The 20,137-nt window shown below is 49.4% G+C and overlaps 1 protein-coding gene across 1 annotated transcript in view; it reads left to right on the top strand.

Moving 5' to 3' along the window:
- LOC141989733 (NACHT, LRR and PYD domains-containing protein 3-like) overlaps nt 1–20,137 on the top strand; it is a 137,247-nt gene that overhangs the window by 92,861 nt on the left and 24,249 nt on the right. The window contains exons 6-8 of the mRNA XM_074956658.1: nt 1,065–1,232; nt 6,828–6,998; nt 15,417–15,587. Coding sequence (XP_074812759.1) covers nt 1,065–1,232; nt 6,828–6,998; nt 15,417–15,587 — 510 coding nt within the window. The remainder of the gene's footprint in view (nt 1–1,064; nt 1,233–6,827; nt 6,999–15,416; nt 15,588–20,137) is intronic.

Raw genomic sequence — 20,137 nt, 5'->3', positions numbered from 1 at the left:
GCCAAAGGTTGAAGCTGAGTAGTCAGAGTCTGAGGGTCTGGGGAGGATCAGCAGGCAGAGGCAAGGCTGGAGCAGGTCGGTGACAGGGCTGGAGCAAGGTTAGAGTAGGCCACGGACAATACTGGGACAGGGCTCAAGCAAGGCTGGGCCAGGAGTAGGTTGGGAGTCTCCAGAATCTGATGCATTGCGAGGCAGCAGGGGGGTTCCTGGCCAGGTAGTGCTGTTGTGCAGACTGATCTGCAGCTCTAGTGGGGCTGTGGAAATACCTGAGCCTGGGAGACACGTGACCCAGGCTTTGGTCAGGGATAGGTTGTTGTTGCATGCCTGAGGGCTGAGTCAGTGCAGGCACTGTGGGAAGGGCAGTTGAGCGAGTAGCCCTGGTTTGCCTGAGAGTTTGGCTCACAAATGGTCCATCTAGCCCAGTATCCTGTCTTTCGACAGTAGCCAAGGCCAGGGGCTTCAGAGGGCTGTGCTTTGCAGAGCTAGTGCCAGGGGCGCGGAGGGTCAGGATCTCTCAGCTCCTGCTCTGAGCCTGGCCCAGCTGCCTGCGGAGGGGGCTCCCCCTACAGCCTCCCTGGAGCGATAGGCCTGCTCTGATTGGGTTGCACCATCCCGGGGCTGATCTGTGCCAAGTCCAACCTGATTGGTTGAGAGCTGAGTGGGCAGGACTTAAGGGACTTTGTGCCCATCCTGAATTCTGGTTGGTCAGTAGAAAGGGCTGGGGAGCTGCCCAGGGAGGAAAATCTTATTTCTTACTGAAAATCTTATTCCTCATTGGTCAATGACAAAGTTTTGGGGATTTACATATCTGGGCCATTCTCAGTGCTGACTGGTTATTTCTGAAGGGGAAGCAGTGGGGCTTAAGCAGGAAGATCCATCCAACATTGGTTACTTATTGGGTAAGGGGTGGGGCTTGAGACAGGGCCTAGGGTAGAATTTCTGGCCCATTCTCAATGCTGATTGGTCAGGGAGAGGGGCTGGTGGGTGGGGTCGCCTGTCAGAACAGCTGTGATGAGTCCTGTTCACACCGTGATCCCCCTTCTCTGTGTTTCTCTCTCCTGCAGCTTTGAGGAGTGTGATCTCACAGACACTTGCTGTGGGGATCTCGCCACTGTTCTCAGAACCAACCAGAGCCTGAGAGAGCTGAAGCTGGGTGGTAATAAACTGGGAGATGCCGGCGTGAAACTGCTGTGTGAGGGACTGAAACAAAACTGCAAATTACAGAGCCTGAAGTAAGTAAGATTTGGGTTCCTCTGTGTGTTTACAGATGTCCTCTGTCAGGGTTCCCTCCCCACTCTGAACTCTAGGATACAGATGTGGGGACCCGCATGAAAGACGCCCTAAGCTTATTTTTACCAGCTTAGGTTAAAAACTTTCCCAAGGCACAAATTTTGCCTTGTCCTTGAATAGTATCCTGCTACCACCAAGTGATTTAGACAAAGAACAGGGAAAGGACCACTTGGATTTCCTATTTCCCCAAAATATCCCCCCAAGCCCTTACACCCCCTTTCTTGGGGAGGCTTGAGAATAAACAAGGTGAGCACAAACCAGCCTTGGATGTTTAAGACCCAAAAAACCCAATCAGATTCTTAAAAAAACAGAACTTTATTAGAAGACCAAAAAAAAGATAAGAGAACAACTCTGTAAGTTCAGAATGGAAGATAATCTTACAGGCAGTCAGATTCAAAACATAGAGAATCCCTCTAGGCAAAACCTTAAGTTACAAAAAGACAGAAAAACAGGAATACACCTTTCCTCCAGCACAGCAAATTTCACAAGCCAAAACAAAGAAAACCTAACACATTTTTTAGCTAGATTACTTACTAACTTTACAGTAGTTGGAGGCCTTGATCTGTTCCCGGCAAAGGTATCACACAGACAGACAAAAGCCTTTCTCCCCCGCCTCCTCCCCGCCCCCAGATTTGAAAGTATCTTGTCCCCTCATTGGTCATTTTGGGTCAGGTGCCAGCAAGGTTACCTGAGCTTCTTAACCCTTTACAGGTAAAAGGACTTTGCCTCTGGCCAGGAGGGATTTTATAGCACTGTACACAGAAAGGTGGTTACCCTTCCCTTTGTATTTATGACATCCTCTATGTAAAGAGCTTGACAGGGTGCATGGTTGGTGGCTGGTCCCTGCAGCTACATGGAGAACCTGAGAGTTCAGTGTCTCAAGTACATGGGTCACAACATGTCCCGGCCTGCCCTGTTTGGAAAATGGAAACTACATAAATCTGAGCCCACACCTAACAATTAGCTCCTCAGCCCCCTGTTTTTCAGAGAATATGTGTATGTATATAAACAACTTTTAATAAAAAGCATTTATTAAAAAGAGGTCACTGTTACCTTTCAGCTAACAGCCTATTTTATAGATTATTCTAATAATTTTGACACATCGAATTTTCATATACAGTAAAAGCTGTTTTATCCAGCACTTCACCAATAGGAAATCTCTATAAACCAGCATTTCTGATCTTCATTGAAATGCCAGTTCATAGTCTGGTTGGCATGGGACCATCAGGGGTTTGGGGCACAAGAGGGGGTGCGAAGCGTGGGCTCTGGGAGGAAGTTTGAGTGTGGGAGGGGGCTTGGGGTGCGGGAGGGGTGCAGGGTGCCAGATCCGGGGGCTGCTCACCTTGGACAGCTCCCCTCAAGCGGAAACCTGTCCCGGCTGCTCTTAGGCAGAGGTGTGCCCAGGCAGCTCTGCATGCTGCCTCTGACCACAGGCGCCACCCCTGCAGCTCCCATTGGCTGTGCCTCCTGCACCCAAACTCCCTCCCTCTTAGTTAACCGGCATTTTTCACTTTCCAGCACCTCCCTCCCCCATTCTCCCAACATGCCAGATAAAACAGCTTTTACTGTATACAATGAATAAAAACAAAAGAGATACAAGGGATCTGAGGATTCTAAATCTCCCCAGCTGAGCAGAAATACTCAGTTTGGGTTTAAGCTTCAGCCCCAGCCATGGTGGCTTCTGCCTTTGATGTCCCCAGGGCTGGGGCTCACTGTGCTCCCAGCTGAGAGCCACCACCAATTTGAAGAAACACCCTCTGAAGTGCAGCCTGTTGGGGATGCGGATGTGTGTTTACAGTTACAAACAGGGCAGGTGAGAGCAGGTGCCAGTGTTGGACTCGTTATAAGAAACTAAACCTTTTGGGGAAAGCTGTGGCTCTTCCTTTTTGTCTTTCAATACATTTCTGCTCTGTGTCTTCTGCTTTCAAGATAGAAGCCCCATTCCAGGCCTCTGAGGTTCTGGTGAACTCTCAGGACTTGACACCAGATTTTCAAGAGAGCTCCGCACCCAGCAGCTCCCATTGTGTTACTTGTGACCAGATTTTCAAAGGATCTGCAGGCTGGATGTTGAGCCCCCTGGAAAATCTGCCCCCAAAGCACCAGCAGAGTCATCTGCAAAATCAGCCTTCTGTTGCACCAGCTGCTGACCCTCACTGGAGGTTTGGGGTTAATGCCCCTAACTCCCAATGCAAGTTCCCCTTTTTTGTTGCAGGAACATCAGATCCATGGCCTGGAGTGCTGAGGTGCTTCTGTCACCATCTACCCCACTAGGCCGCTATCAAGGTCTCAGAGCTCTCCCTATCAGTTTGTAGGTGGATAGGACTCATCTCAGCACTGCTTGTTTTATCCTTTTATTCCCACTATCTGTGTTGTCTAGCCTCTTCCTTCTCTTCCCTCTTGATGATCAGGAGGTGCCACTCTTCACTACACAGCTGCGACAGACAGAAACTATCAGCTGGTATCAAAGACACACACTCACCCCAACCACTGGTAGTGAAAAAAGCTATCTGTCAGTGATTTTCCATCTCAGAGTATTTACCATACCACTACATCCATTTTCCTTCCTGATCAGTAGCTCTCAAATATCTTTATTCCATTTATTCCCAATTTGCAAATGGGAAACTGAGGCACAGGGAGCTGAAATGACTAACCCAAGCTCACTCAGCACCAGCACAGAGCTAGGAACAGTCCCAGTCCAGTGGTCTTTCCACTAAGTTGCATGGTTGCTTTGTGATCCCTCAGTGCTCCTCTGCCTCCTGTACGTTTTGTTATAGTGGAAATGGGACAGTGGTTGTATTTTGAAATGTTTACATTGTGAAGCTGCTAACAAGGCCAGTGAGAGAAATCTCTTCCATGATCTATGTCCTAAAACCTTGACAGCTTTATTACATGGTTGTTACATAACTTTAAGCATGTGAGAGAAGACTGGTGTGTCTCTTTCCTTCTCCACCCCCTGCACAACCATTCCCTGCAAAATATAGCTCCTGCAGCAACATTTCCAGCTCCACCTCTTCTTCCCATCCCATTAAGCCATTGGTTGGCACTGTAGAAGCCATTACCATGTAAGAAGTTGCTCCTTGTAGTTGCCTGCCCTATGTTGCTGCATGCACATATCACAGGCAGCAGCTTAACAGAGGGCTGCATGCTTTCTTGGTTACACAGTCCAAACCGCACACAGAGCTGGGCCTCTCACTCCCACTACCCAGCTCCAGTTGAAACTCCTGCCCCTACTTCAACTAGGCTTCCCCAGCCATGTCTCAGGTCCACACAATCCACCCCTCCTCCAAACTGGGATACTCTCTCACACACTCCGGCCAGCCTTCCCCTTCCAACACACAGGGGTGATGTGAATCTTAACTATTCCTTGTCTGGATTTCAGATGTTAAATCTATGTCACCTTCATCTCCCCCATCCCAGCTCACAGGGAGTGGCAAGGAGAGGAGCTCAGATCCCCCAAGAGGACCAGGTCCCCTCAGCTCCCAGAACATCCAGTGGTCAGGGAGAGGGGCTGGGACCGCTGCAAAGAGGTAGGGCTCCCATAGAGCCCGGCATACATACGAAAGGTGATAATTCAGGGCTGACAGACCCCCAAAGCCCCCAACTTCTTCTGCTACCACTTTCACATTCTCCAACCCCTCCCATTTTCTCCCCTCCCACTCTCCCTAATCAGTACCCTTCCCTCTTACCTGAGCCCACCAAAGCCTCTTCCCCCACCCCCGTTCCCATATGTCCCATATGACAATGTTGCCATCGTGTGATTTTATCACAAATCTCTTGATATTCGGTGTTTTTCTGAAAGTCATGTGACTAAAGAAAACCCCCATTGCAGGCTCCTCTCTTCCTGCCTCCAAAATATCTTGGGGGCTCTACAAACCCTGACAGAACCTGGGGACTCCCCAAGGAATGCCTGCTTCTCTCCCTTGTATGAATTCAGCGGCTTTTTCTCTCCCAAATGTTGGGGTTCCCCTCTATTTGGCAGAGTAACAATATTTTTAAGGCAACTGAGGTGATGAAGGAGGCTGTGCAGGTGATAGTTCTGGTGGGAGGGGTGTCTCAACATGTGTGCAAGATTTAGCAGCTTTTGGATGTGGGGAGGGCTTGTGCTTGAGAGTGCAGGGGGCTTGCTGTGAGCCCTTGAAGGAGGGCAAAGACACTCATGTTTGCGCGTGGTCTTTGAAGTGCACATGGTCATAGGTGGCCTGCTGCCATGGTTACCCACTCAGCTGGCTGGCAGCTCCATCAGGAGTCCAGACTGCAGGTGAGTTACAGAAACCAGCAGAACTTCTGCTTTTATCACCCCACGAGAGCCTCTGGAACAAGCCCTGCCAACAGAGTAGGGTTGCCAATTTTCTAATTTCTGAAAACTGGACACTAAAGCAGGAGTGCTGGAACCTCCCCCGCTCCGCCACTTCCCTTGAGGCCCTCCACTCACTCCTCTCCCTGCCTTCCCCCATTGCTAGCTGCTCTTACCCCTCCTGCTTCCTCATCATTCAATCCCCTCCACCGCCCCCCCTGCCCCCCGACTCCCGAGCTTGGCTCCCTGTGCTCCCAGGGCTGGGATGGGAGCTTCATCCCTCGATGTGGAGCCTGACTACCCACAAGATGCATGTAGGAAGAGGTCCTGAATGAGCAGGGGCTGGCATGGGTTGACAACCTGTCACCTCCCTGCACCTCCTCCCCACCACCTGCAGTAACTGGACTTTTTGTGTCTCGTGACGGACACGGTACAGGTCCCCTTTCGACTGGACTTTCCAGTTGAAAACCGGACACCTGTATAACTGGGTCACACTGTCGCCCTCCTTTCAGGGATTCTTCCCTCCACAAACCTAGGGGAACCCCTGCCATGGGGATCTTCTGCTCTTTGTTTCTCCCCCCCTTTGGTCCCTGGTCTCAGAGGAAGGTGGGTGTGATGCTGCCAGTGCTGGGCCAGCCAGCTGCCTCCCCTCCCCATGTCTGAGGGTCAGAGCTGGGGTCAGAGACAGGAGACATCAGTTTCCTGCAGGGGAGCAGCCAAGCTCGTGCCAGGGGCATGGAGGGGCAGGATCTCCCAGCTCCTCCTGCTCTGAGCCTGGCCCAGCTGCCTGGGGTGGGGCCTGCTGTGATTGGGTCACACCATCCCAGGGCTGATCAGTGCAAAGTCCAACCTGATTGGTCAGGAGCTGAGTTGTCAGGACTTAAAGGGCAACTTTGTACCTTTTCTGAATTCTGGTTGGTCAGTGGAGAGGGTGAGGGGGTGGTGCTCAGGAAGGAAGGAAGGAGTCTTACCCCAAACCTTATTCCTCATTTGTCAATGGCAGAGTTTTGAGGTGTCAGACCATTGTTATTGTTCACTGGTGAAGGGTAAATGGCAAGGGGTGGAGTTTAGACAGTGGATAAGGACGTGGGCTTGAGTCAGAGTCTGTAGCAGGACTTCTGACTAATTCTGGATGCTGATTGGTCAGAGAGAGGGGCAGGTGGGCGGGGCCGCCTGTCAGAGCAGCCGTGACGAGCACCGTTCACATCATGATCCCCCTTCTCTGCCTTTCTCTCTCCTGCAGCTTGGAGGAGTGCGGTGTCACAGACGCTGGCTGTGGGGATCTCACTGCTATTCTCAGAACCAGCCAAAGCTTGACAGAGCTGGACCTAAGTGGTAATAAACTGGGATATGCCGGCATGCGGCTGCTGTGTGAGGGACTGACACACCTGAACTGCAAATTAGAGAGACTGCGGTAAGTAACATTTGGAGTCCTTTATGCATTTATGGGTGTCCTTTATGTAAAGTGCTCAGCAGGGTGCATATCTGGTGTCTGCTCCCTGCAGTTACAAGGCGAATCTGAAAATCAAGTATATGTACAGCACTTGCAGGAAGGACTCACAATGTGTCCAGCCTGTGAGAGTTGAAAATATAAATAAAGCTGGGCCCATCCTAGACAACTAACTCCACAGCCTCTTGGTATAAGTTTTAAAACCAATGCATTTTAATTAAGAATTGGTTTTAAAACTTATATCAGTAGAGTGAATAGCAAAATCAGCCTCCTTTCGCAGAATCTGTCCATACCACTGGGATTAATGCCACTAACCTGTAATTCCCGGACTCCCATTCTCTCCCAAGAACATCAGACACACTACCTGAAGGGCTGAGGTGCTTCTGCTGCCATCTAACCCCATCAGCCCACAAGCAAGGCCTCAAAGCTCCACCTGGCAGCATGTCGTTGGATATGACTCATCTCGGGGATAGTTGTTGGACTAGATGACCTCCTGGGGTCCCTTCCGAACCTGATAGTCTATGATTCTATGCTGTTACTTTTTGAGTCTTTGGCTTGCTGTTCTTCAAATTATTTTTTGGCCTTCCCAGTTATATTTTTACACTTCACTTGCCAGAATTTAGGGTCCTTTCTATTTTCCTCAATAGGAATGCCTTTTTGCCTCTGTTTCTTTTACTTTGTTTAGCCAATATGTGGTATTTTTTTGATCCTCTTACACCGTACAGCAAAGTCAACAAGGTCTGAGTTACCTGAGTTACAGAATAAATCACAGAAGACAAAGGATCCTCTGAGGGCAGTGTCTGTAACGGCCAATCTCTATGGCATTTTTGGGTGTTTTTAAGGGGTCCAGATTTTGGGGTCTTATCCTGGAATAATGGGGCCAGCACAGTGAGTTCATCCACAGAACTGGCTTGGGAAATAACAGGACATGTAGGAACCAGCTGCTTCTTCTGCTGCAGCTGGAAGGTTCCCATCTTGGGTTATTCTTATAAAAGCATTTGTGACTCATATGTACTGTGCAAATGAGCCCAGTCTCCTTGTGCACTAGCAAGGGAATAGGTCTCAACCCTTTGCACATTATCCCATCCAAGGGGGAAGAACAAAACAAAACAGCTCTCTCTAGTTTATTGTTCTCCTCCCCCATGGAAGGAGACACCCATGGTATGGGCGATTGCCCAAATGCTGTTTACATATCGGGATACCCCAGTGTGCACAGCTGCCCAAAACTCTGATCCTGGTTTCTCCGCCTCCCCAAATGGGTACCTCTCCGTAAAGCCGTAAAAACACATTGATATCTTCTCATACTTACCAGCAGGGGCATCATTTTCTAGGGGGCAGTTGTCCCTGCTTGCCGCTGGACTTTCTGTAGGTCTGTACGCTCCATTATGTCTTCCACTCCCCACCTCTCTAGGATGTAATATATCCACATATATTGTTCTATATGCTGACACAACTTTGCCCCCCATCCCCTGGGATTTTTCTGAGAGGAGGCCCCTGCTGACTAGCCCTGTCTCAGACTTTCCACAACACACTAAGGGCTTGGTCATCTGGTTTGATAAAGGGTGGACTGTGTTTTCAGGGTATGCCATGAAAGAAAGAACTTATAACTGGGGCCATTACGCTGTATCGTTTCTGAGAAGAGGAGAGGAGCAGGCCTGCTTAGGCAGACTGTTGTTTGCTGAGAATAACAGAGTGATGGCAGGGAACTGTGCAGCCTGAAAATACCCAAGTGAGAAAGGAGAAAGACATGGGTCTCATAGAATCATAGAATATCAGGGCTGGAAGGGACCTCAGGAGGTCATCTAGTCCAACCCCCTGTTCAAGCAGGGCCAATCCCCAACTAAATCATCCCAGCCAGGGGTTTGTCAAGCCTGTCTTGAAAAACTTCTAGGGAAGGCGATTCCACCACCTCCCTAGGTAACGCATTCCAGTGTTTCACCACCCTCCTAGTGAAAAGGTTTTCCTAATATTCAACCTAAACCTCCCCCACTGCAACTTGAGACCATTACTCCTTGTTCTGTCATCAGCTACCACTGAGAACAGTCTAGAGCAATCCTCTTTGGAACCCCCTTTCAGGTAGTTGAAAGCAGCTATCAAATCCCCCCTCATTCTTCTCTTCTGCAGACTAAACAATCCCAGTTCCCTCAGCCTCTCCTCATAAGTCATGTGTTCCAGTCCTCTAATCATTTTTGTTGCCCTCCACTGGACTCTTTCCAATTTTTCCACATCCTTCTTGTAGTGTGGGGCCCAAAACTGGACACAGTACTCCAGATGAGGCCTCACCAATGTCGAATAGAGGGGAACGATCACGTCCCTCGATCTGCTGGCAATGCCCCTACTTATACATCCCAAAATGCCATTGGCCTTCTTGGCAACAAGGGCACACTGTTGACTCATATCCAGCTTCTCGTCCACTGTAACCCCTAGGTCCTTTTCTGCAGAACTGCTGCCTAGCCATTCGGTCTCTAGTCTGTAGCGGTGCATGGGATTCTTTCGTCCTAAGTGCAGGACTCTGCACTTGTCCTTGTTGAACCTCATCAGATTTCTTTTGGCCCAATCCTCTAATTTGTCTAGGGCCCTCTGTATCCTATCCCTACCCTCCAGTGTATCTACCTCTCCTCCCAGCTTAGTGTCATCTGCAAACTTGCTGAGGGTGCAATCCACACCATCCTCCAGATCATTAAGGAAGATATTGAACAAAACCGGCCCGAGGACCAACCCTTGGGTCACTCCACTTGATACCGGCTGCCAACTAGACATGGAGCCATTGATCACTACCCGTTGAGCCCAACAATCTAGCCAACTTTCTATCCACCTTATAGTCCATTCCTCCAGCCCATACTTCTTTAACTTGCTGGCAAGAATACTGTGGGAGACCATGTCAAAAGCTTTGCTAAAGTCAAGGAACAACACGTCCACTGCTTTCCCCTCATCCACAGAGCCAGTTATCTCATCATAGAAGGCAATTAGATTAGTCAGGCATGACTTGCCCTTGGTGAATCCATGCTTTCTGTTCCTGATCACTTTCCTCTCCTCTAAGTGCTTCAGAATTGATTCCTTGAGGACCTGCTCCATGATTTTTCCAGGGACTGGGGTAAGGCTGACTGGCCTGTAGTTCCCAGGATCCTCCTTCTTCCCTTTTTTAAAGATGGGCACTACATTAGTCTCCTCCCAGGAAAGGCAATGGCCAGGTGAGCTGGAAGCCTGAGTGGGGGAGACCTTGCTGGACCACCGAGGGGAAATAACAGTGCACGTCCTTGAACTGTGACAATTAAAATCAACTTCAACAGAACGGTCACTGAGTTAACTGTGTTATCTAATAAATCCCCTTGTCTTCAGCTTTTACCAGACAAAGTGGTACTCAGAACTATTCCAGAATTCCTGCCTAATAGAGTTCTCCTTGTCATTTCCATCAAAACACCTCTCTCCTAAACCTACCATTGTGTTATTCATAGTGGTATGAATGACTATTAATTAATGACAGTGAATAGTCATTGGGCCAGGGAAAGACAGTGAGAATGACTCTACTGCCCATGGATGAGTTGGGGCATTCAGCTAGCAGGTTGGAGACCTCAGTTCAAGTCCCTGATCCACTAGCTATTTAATTATTTATAAAAAGTGGAACTTCAGTAGGAGAGACTGAGAAAGCCCCACGCCAGAATATCCTGTAGTCCCAAATTCAAATCCATTCTCCATTGGGGGCTGTGGGGAGCTGTATCTAGGACTCACAGATCACACTGGACTAACACTTACCAAGAGGGCACCACCAGCACTTCCTCCAGCCATATGGTTAATCTAGTCCTCCCTTGCTATTGGTAAAAGTGCCTGAAATGAAAATGAAAAAATTGAGATGGGTGAACATGAAACGTTTCAACTTGAATTTTTTTTTTCTGACTTTTCAACTGATCAAAAATTTTGAAAAGTTTCATTTTCCATTCAACTCTAAATGAAACATTATTGTAAATGTCTGAAGCTTCCAGCAAACTGAACAATCCATTCTGTGTCCAGCTCTAGCCTGGACAGCAGCCTGCATTTACCTGGGGTGGAGACCCCTGTGTTCCAGCTCTGAAACATACTAAAAGGAGCACTCTCTGGGATTCACTGTGAATCCCTTCATGCTACAAGCCCTGTAAACCCATCTCTTGCCATGGCAGGTGGGGCTGATACAGGGAAGGGAGGAAGATCATTTCTCACACACCCAGAAAGCCCCTCTGAAGCGGGGAACCCAGTTGTGCTAAGCAGATGGGCTGGGAGGGGTACATTTGAACGTCAGCAAGACACATAGCTGGGAATTTGAGTCTGAGGGTATGTCTGTGCTGCATTTTAGAGCCTGTGCAGACAGAGCTTTGAAGTTGGGGCTCAGGCTCTGAAGCCTAGGGTTTTAACATGAATGTAACACTGGCTCCCACTCCCAAAGAGACTGGGAAGAAAAAATACCATCATTCTCCAGAACCAGCTGTAAAAATAAATAATAAATGGGCAAAAAGAATAAATATTTGTGTGTTAGCTATGGGAAGGGCTAGATCTCCTCACCTGCTCTCTGATGGAGCTTCAGACAAAACCTGCAGCACCAACACAGCTGAGGAACTCAGACCTTCCAAGGAATCTATTATTGAGAGCCTGGTGGGGAGGCAGTGTCTGAAGCATGGGGTAGAACCTTGGTCCTAGCACTGAGAGATACAGTCATGCTGCTTCCAGGGAGACATTCTTCACATAAAGAAAGGAAATTACTAATCAATGACCTGGGTTCAGACTGATGTGTTTGTGGGGACAGGGAGGAAATGCTCTGTATTACTACTTGGGCTTGTGTAGTGAAAGAGGCTGTTGTCTGTACAACCCACTACTCAATGTGTGTGTGTGTGGGGGGGGGAAGGAGGCGGATAACAATAGAAAATGTGGAAATGGCAGAGGTTTGTTTCTTTGTTTTGATTTTCACCAAGAAGGTTTGTGGTGATTGGATGTCTAACGTAGTGAATGCTAGTTAAAATGAGGTAGGATCAGAAGAGGCTAAAATAAGGAAAGAACAATTTAAAAATTACTTGGACAAATTAGATGTCTTCAAGTCACCAGGGCCTAATGAAAAGCATCCTAGAATACTGAAGGAGCTGACTGAGGAAATATCTGAGCCATTAGTGATTATCTTTGAGAAGTCATGAAAGACGGGAGAGATTCCAGAAGACTAGAAAAGGGCAAATATAGTGATAATCTATAAAAAGGGAAATAAGGACAACCCAGGGAATTACAGACCAATCAGCTTAACTTCTGTACCCAGAAAGATAATGGAGCAAATAATTAAGTAATCAGTTTGCAAACATCAAAAAGATAATAAGGTGATAAATAACAGTCAGCATGGATTTGTCAAAAACAAATTATGTCAGTCTGACCTGATAGCTTTCTTTGACAGGGTAGCCAGGCTTGTGGATGGGGGGAAGCCGTAAATGTGGTATATCTTGACTTTAGTAAAGTTTCTGATACAATCTTGCATGACCTTCTCATAAACAAACTAGGGAAATGCAACCTAGCTGGAGCTACTACAAGATGGGTGCAAAACTGGTTGGAAAACCATTCCCAGAGAGTAGTTATCAGTGGTTCAAAATCATGCTGGAAGGGCATAATGAGTGGAATTCCGCAGAGTCCGGGTCCGGTTCTGTTCAACATCTTCATCAATGATTTAGATAATGGCATACAGAGTTGCGGACGATACCAAGCTGGGGAGGGGTTGCAAGTGCTTTGGAGGATAGGATTAAAATTCAATATGATCTGGACAAACTGGAGAAATGGTCTGAAGTAAACAGGATGAAATTCAACAAGGACAAATGCAAAGTACTCCATTTAGGAAGGAACAATCAGTTGCACACATACAAAATGGGAAATGACTTCCTAGGAAGGAGTACTTGCAGCCAGAACTCCCAGAAGGAAGCTACAAAGTCCACCCCTCCAGCAGGATCTTGTTAAAATGCCAGTAGGCGAGCACTGGCCACTCAGGTGTTAAAACAACCATCACAGCCACCATGTGGTGATTCGAGAACGGGGCTGTCCTGAGGAGTTGGCCTGCAAGATGGTAAAACAGGAGACATAGATACAGTTCAAGCAGGAGTGCCATGAATGAGACTCCTCTACCTGGACACAGGTCACAGTGGTGGAATCATCCAGGTGGTGATTGTGCCAGACTTCGACCAGGGAAGGATGGTCGATGATCTGCCTGAGGGTGTCTGTGGGGGCCTGACAAGTCTATCTGCCAGTGAGGATGCACGCGTCAAGGATAGTGTTAAAGTCCCTACCCAGGATTGAGGATCAGATGCTACACCTGGATGCAGTGATCCAGCAGGTGAGCTGGCAAAATTTTGATGAAAAGGGTCACCATCCCACCCAAAAACTCAGTGATATGTCTGGTATACACCCTGCACCCCCATTCCAGCTACCAGCTGGCTTTGACAGCTGATTCGGATTGAGACTCCTGCAGGAAGATCAAAGAGTATCCACCCCTGTGCGAAGGTAGGACAGTACCTGGCACCTGTGGAGACTCACACTACAGCCCCTGATGTTGAGAGGTGCAATGGTGTAGGTCTCATTACCGGAGCTGAAGATCCTCACAGCTGGTGGTGCTGCCTGTACCCTCAGAACCACACAGCAACCTGTGCTCGATCCCAAAGGTGACTAGGGAGTCATGGAAGTTGCAGGCCCACTGGTAGGCTGCAGAGCACTGCCCTTTGCTCCCTTCATCCTCCCCCAATAAGACTGTCACACTTTGGAAGACAAGATCAAAATCCCCCCCAATGCTAGAGAGTGAGCTGCTCCTTCCTCCTGGATCCTTGTGAGTCTTTCAGGAACATTTATAGCTTGTCCCGTGGCAGGTTAGGAGCTGAGAAGTCTGCAGAATCACCAAGTCCACAGACACCCCATTGCCCTCCAGCAGCACTGGGGAAGGGATGTCAGCGGGACGGGGAGCCGCAGCCGATAGCCGGGCTGCAGCAATTGCAGCCAACACCACAGCGGCAGGAGCCTTCTGGGCAGGGCTCTTTCCCTCTTTTCTGCCCTGGCCCTTCCTCCTGACTGAGGGGCTCCCTGGGTGGTGGTGGGTTTGGCAGCAGAGCCCCTGGCTGTGCCTTCTGCTGCTGCCCCAGAGGGAGTGACGATGGTGGTGACAGAGGTGTTGATGGTAGCCATAGGGGCAGAAAGGGGAGAGAGCCTAGGGGGTGTGTGAACAGTGGCTGGGGATTCCCCTCCCTCAGTCCCAGGCTTCCTGCCATGGACCAAGACACCACAGCAGAAGCCTTGCCCAAGGCTGGGGCGGGCTCTCCCATTGAGGACAGGTGACAGGAAAAGCCACTTGAGAGGGATATATAAGGAAGGGGCTGGGGGAAAGCTAATATCTTCTCCCCACTAGATCACAGAAGCATAAGGAGGGAGCAAAGTTTAAGTGGAAGATTAATCCAATAAATGAAGAGCCGAGGGGGATTGTTCTAAACAGTATGTGTGGTGGGGTCTGCTTCTCCAGTCGCACTGGGAGTGAAGGGGTATGTGGGCGGCGGGGGGGGAATACAGTTGAGTAGGAATCAAACAAAATGGGGGGAAAACACAGGCACACATGAGTGTGGGCAAGTGGGGCTGGGTGGGGCAAAGGGCAACAAGTAGTGAGGGGTCTGGCTGGGAAGAGCAGGGGAAACAGGCAACACAACATGGGAGAAAGTGGATCACAATGTGGACCACATGAGACAGGGGCAGCGAACCTCAAGGGGGACGTTTTGTGTGTGTGTGGAGCGGGGGGTGGAAGGGACTGCTGGGCAGGCAGAGGAAAGAGAAGGAGGCCCACCAGTCCACTAATGCAAATTGAGGGGAGAAAGGAGAGGGAAGTCTGAGGGGGGACACATGCACCACAATGCACTTGCAAAGAAGAAAGGCAACAATTCTGCAGCATCTGTGGAGCAGGTGGAGGTCGGCAGGAAGGCGGAGGGACAGCAGTAGAGGTATGGGGGAGGAGGGAGAGCTCCACACCACTTCTCCCCACCCCCAACCCCAGCCGCAACAAGAATTCCCTGCCCAGACTATATCAAAATGCACAAATAGAAAGGAGCTAAATTAAGGTTGCCTAGGCAGCCTAAAGCTTGGCAGTTCCTAACTTTTGGGTGCTTAATCTTGCATCCTTAATATTCTCTTGACGTACGGGGGTTACATATAATTAATTATATGTTAAGGGGATGCAACTTTCACTTGGCATCGTTTTAGGATTATTTCAGTCAAAATAAGTAGATAACATTATTCCTAGCCACTGTTTCTGAATTAAGAATCCCTTTGGAGATACACATGGGTCTCAGTCAGGGGAGACGCAGAGAATGGGGCATACACGAGTCATTTTACTCTGTATATATCTGTCTCCTGCAGGCTGTGCGATTGTGGTCTCAGTGCTGCATGTTGTGGGGATCTCTCCTCTGTTCTCTGCACCAGCCAGACCCTGACATACCTAGATCTAAGGCGGAACAAACTGGAGTATTCAGGAATGCAGCAGCTGTGTGAGGGGCTGAAACATCCAAACTGCAAACTGCAGAGACTGGGGTAAGTAACAGCTGGGTCCCTTTAGTGTGTGCCTGGTATCACTGTGATATTGTGAGTTAAACTCAGTGTACCATGACCACAATAGCCTACAGTGCACGTAGTGGGCTCAGGCTTCAGCCCCTGTTGAGCAGGGAAAGCAGCTGGGCAGCTGCCCTAAAGGGACAGCCAAGGATCCCCCTGACTCAGGGCAGTCCTCAGGTGGTAGAAAGCAGGTACAGCTAACTCTGTATCACCCATTCCCTGCATCGCCCTGCCTCCATGTAAGGGGTGTGGAGGAGCATGGAGGTTTATGTCCAGGGCAGAGTGCATGGTGCTCCACCTATCCTAGGCCGGCACAGCATAGGGGATAACTTAGGGCAGACGCAGCCCTGAGGTTCCTCTGTGTTAGACCAGAGGCCGTATTGTCTCTCACCTGGCCCAGGATCAGGGGAGTGCAGAGGTGGCTTATAACCAGTTTCTCCAGTCTCCTCATTAGCGCTGAGTGTGAACTTGGTGCAGTTGAGGACAGAGTCTGGTGGATTTTAGCAAATCCCAGATGCAGCATATTTTGATGTCACAGACAGAATTATTTTAAGACAAAAGAAACCCCCAACAACCCAGTATTGCCAACATGAAGACATGAAAAATCATGAGTTAGACCCCACCAAAATCATGTGATTGTAAAAACAATCTGTGTTTTTTAAGTCTTTTTTCTTTTTAACTCCACTCTACTCCTTTGCCAACGTTTGTGAGATAATATCAGGTTGAAAAATCAGTCCGTCTTTAATGTACACAGAAATTCATGCCTCTCCCTGGCTGTTCAGATGGAGACTGCATTTAATTTCTCGTCATCCATAATGCAGAGGAACTTCTATCCCTTTCCAATCACTGTCTTGACTTTCTCCCCTCCATGTTTATTTCCTTGGATAAAAGAAGGGCTGGATTGTAAATAGTTGGAGAACCACTGACCTAATTAATGAATCACGATTCACACTCGCACATAGACCTTATACTACTTTTTAGGGGGGACGAGTTACAGATATGCATATTAAAGAACTTGAAACTTATTCTTATAAGGGTATAAGCGACAAAGTCACCATAAACGTGCTATGGGATTTGTTTAGCCTTTTCCAAGAAGCAGCACTTCGCTGATCTCCCAACCACCACGTCTCCACCAGAGACTAGGCAGCGCTCCACCCCCCAAATACTACTCCACTTCCTCCAGGCCTCCCTGCAATCCGCTCCCTGCTGTCCCCCACATCACCCTGCAGCCCATTTTCCTTCACCCCTAAATCTGCCTCCTTCTCCCCCCCATTGCCCTGCTGCCCCTCACTTGCTCCATCTACTTTTAGCACTGTCCTTAGAGATCCTCACAGTCCTTATGTCCCATCTAGCCCCCAAACAAGAGTGGCAGCCATTTTGCCTGTGGGCATGGCTTCCATCTCATTGAAAACAGTCGGAGGTGGCAGCCAGCTTTATCAAGGGCAGCCTGACTTCCACGAGCAGATGAACTGTAGGGAAACGGTAGCCATATTGCTGGCTTCAACCTTGTTGGCAGTAATAGGAGATGGTGACCAGTTGTAATTAGGGAAAATTTGTGAGTTTTTGCCTTTCATCGTGTTTTCAGGTTGAGGTGGAGAACTGTCAGTATTGCAGACTCTAGTGATTTTAGCACAACTCTTTCATGTGGTCCGGCCACTAGAGGGAGACAGAGCCATGCTGGGTAAGGGTGGGTTACACTAGCACATCCCTTTCTTTAGACCAGGACTTTCGAGCTGTCTGGGGGGGAATTAGGAGCATGGACAGCTCCCAAGAGACACGTCACTCACTGGAGTTGATTTGTATCCTAGATCTCATGCCAAAGATGCTGGCAGCCAAACCTATAGTAAGCTATTGACAGGTTTATTACTAAGGGTATATCTACACAGCAATCTAAGCCCAGGCTCAAGCCTTATCTCCCTTGCATCCCCACACCAATTGTGTTAACCTAGGGCTCGAACCTATGGTCCAGGACCCTGCAGGGCTGGCAGGTCTGAGCCCGTGTTAAGTGGGACCTATAGTCCAAGCCCTATTGCTTTCCTGTGTGCATGTGGCCCCGGTTTGACTCAGGTCCCAGAAGTCCTCCGGGCGTATCCCAAAGTTCCTTGGGCAATTTCCTTAGTCCTGTGTATGCGGACAATGGGTGGTGCAGTCTGTTGCACTCTATTGCAAACAGAAGCCACATCTCCCTTTGCAAACTGCAGCAGCTCAGATCAGCATTAACCCATTGTCTGCTGAACAGCGGTCTGTAAGCACACTGTCAGAGAGCCTGCAGGGTTTTCAGTGGAGACTGATCAGAAGAAGCTTTTTTGCAAAGAGAGCTGCTTCCTGGTCCCAAGACCACAGCCAGATTTTGGTGCACGCTGCCCAGATGCCCCTGCACAAACAGCCCCAGGGAGGGCAGAGCTCCTGGCTCAGCATGGCTGGGGGAGGATGACCCCTGACACCCTGGCTGTTGCCCCTCCCTACAGGGCAGCCACTTGGTCCCCGCTCCGGTCTCTGGCCCCCCTGCACTCCCTGGGCTGTGTGTGCAGGGGCGCCTGGGCATAATTCACTGCTAGGGCAGTGAGTGGGATCCAGCCCCAGAACTCCCCATAGCCTCCTGCGGTGGTAGCTCTGTCTCTGTCTCCTCCTCACTGCTCTGCAGAGCTTCCCTGAAGCAGGGAGCAAAGCTGACAAGTGGGAGGCAGCTCCCAGCACAGGCATCGACTCCATGGGTGCTTTGGTACTCAAGCACCCACAGAAAAAAAATAGAGGGTGCTCAGCAGCCACCAGCTATAGTGGTTCCGGGCCCCAGGGATGGCCACTGATCACTTGCCAGGGTGGGCCCCTTTGGAGGGAAAAGTAAAGTCAGTGCCTGTGGCTACCAGGATGTTCGAGGTCATCCTTCCCCCAGCCATGCTGAACTGAGAGCCCTTCCTCCCCCTCCCCCTTGCAAGACAGCTTCATTGTCTGCTCTCTGTCCCTTTCTCATGGGCTCCTCCTGCCCTCCCTGGGCTGTGTGCGCAGAGGTGTCCAGGCAGCGTGCACTGTGAGGGTGGTGAGTGGGAGCCAGCCTCTAAACTTCCCCACAGACTCCCGGGGATCCCTTATCACTGCCTCCTGGGCTGTGGCGGGATGGTGGAGCACACTGCACCCCAAGCCCTGGGGATACACTTCACTGCTCCATCGCCAGCAGCAGCCAGGCTCGGATGGGGGTATGTTTTTCCCCTGAAACCTACATTTTATGTCAAACTCCAAAACAGACAAAAATAAATAAAAAACCAACCAGACAAAAACACCTTCATTTGAACAGCCCACTTTAAACATTAAGAATTGCAAAATTTCACTTAATAGTTTGCCAGGCCTGGAGACTGATGTCCTAATTATCCTCAGAACAGGAGCACACAGGCATTTTCATGCCACTGTGACTCACCCTGGAGGTGCAGAGCCCAATTCTCAGATTAGATGGTAGTTCAGTACAGCCTTCACAAACTGCAGACATTCTATTAAGTCAGGTTTCAGATTTACTATATTTATACAGATTTATACTGTATTTTCCACTGCATGCATCCAATGAAGTGGGTTTTAGCCCACGAAAGCTTAGGCTCAAATAAATTTGTTAGTCTCTAAGGTGCCACAAATACTCCTGTTCTTTCTACTAAGTCAGACACCAAAGGCGCAGGGAGAGGAGCTCAGATCCCCCAGAGGAGCAGCCTCCCCCCCCTGCCAGGTCCCAGAACATCCAATGGGCAAGGAGAGATGCTCAGGCTGCTGCAAAGGGGTAGAGCTCCCTGCACACACACGAAAGGTGAGATTTCAGGGCTGACAGGCCCCCTCACTCCTAAACCCCCAACTTCTTCCCCTGCCACTCACATTCTCCAACCCCTCCCATCTTCTCCTCTCCCCTCCTGCAATCCCTACCCCCTCTTACCTGAGCCCACCAAAGCCTCTTCCCCGCTCCTGTTCCCATATGTCCCCCTCCCCATAATACCCCCATCCTTTGCTGCAGACCCAAACTCCCCTTCCTGTATTACTACCTGCTCCTGCACCGTTAATCAGCCTCCCCCCCCCCCCCCCCCCGCAGTGAGCGGTCACATGTAATTTGTTTTCTTTTCAACAATAGTATCAGCGCCTTCTGAATATTCTGCTGTGCTTAGATGACATTTCTCCAAAATAATAACCACAAACAAAAAAAGCCCTCAACAGAGGCAGACTTTTCCAAAATGTTGAAAGTAAATTCTGAGATTTCTGCCCAGGGTGAGTTTCAAACTTCAGTCTTAGGGACTCAGAGAAGTGTTAAGCGCCCCATTAATCTCAATGAGATGTTCTCCCCATGGAGATGGACACAGCCTGAAACAAAGGCTCTAAGATGTGTGAACTGGTCCATTCGTGTCAGTGGGTGTCCCTTCCTCCCCCACCAGTGCGAGACAATTTATGATATGGGCCAAGCACAGTACCGGGTTTACAATGTCTGCCATTCCCACACTAGGAAGGGGCCCATTACGGACCTGTCTAACTCATCCACATGGCCGGCTCTGGCCCCTCGCCCA

The sequence above is a fragment of the Natator depressus genome, chromosome 6 (genome assembly GCF_965152275.1).
Source record: "Natator depressus isolate rNatDep1 chromosome 6, rNatDep2.hap1, whole genome shotgun sequence".
Taxonomy (NCBI): domain Eukaryota; kingdom Metazoa; phylum Chordata; order Testudines; family Cheloniidae; genus Natator; species Natator depressus.
This window is presented reverse-complemented; position numbering and strand designations above follow the sequence as displayed.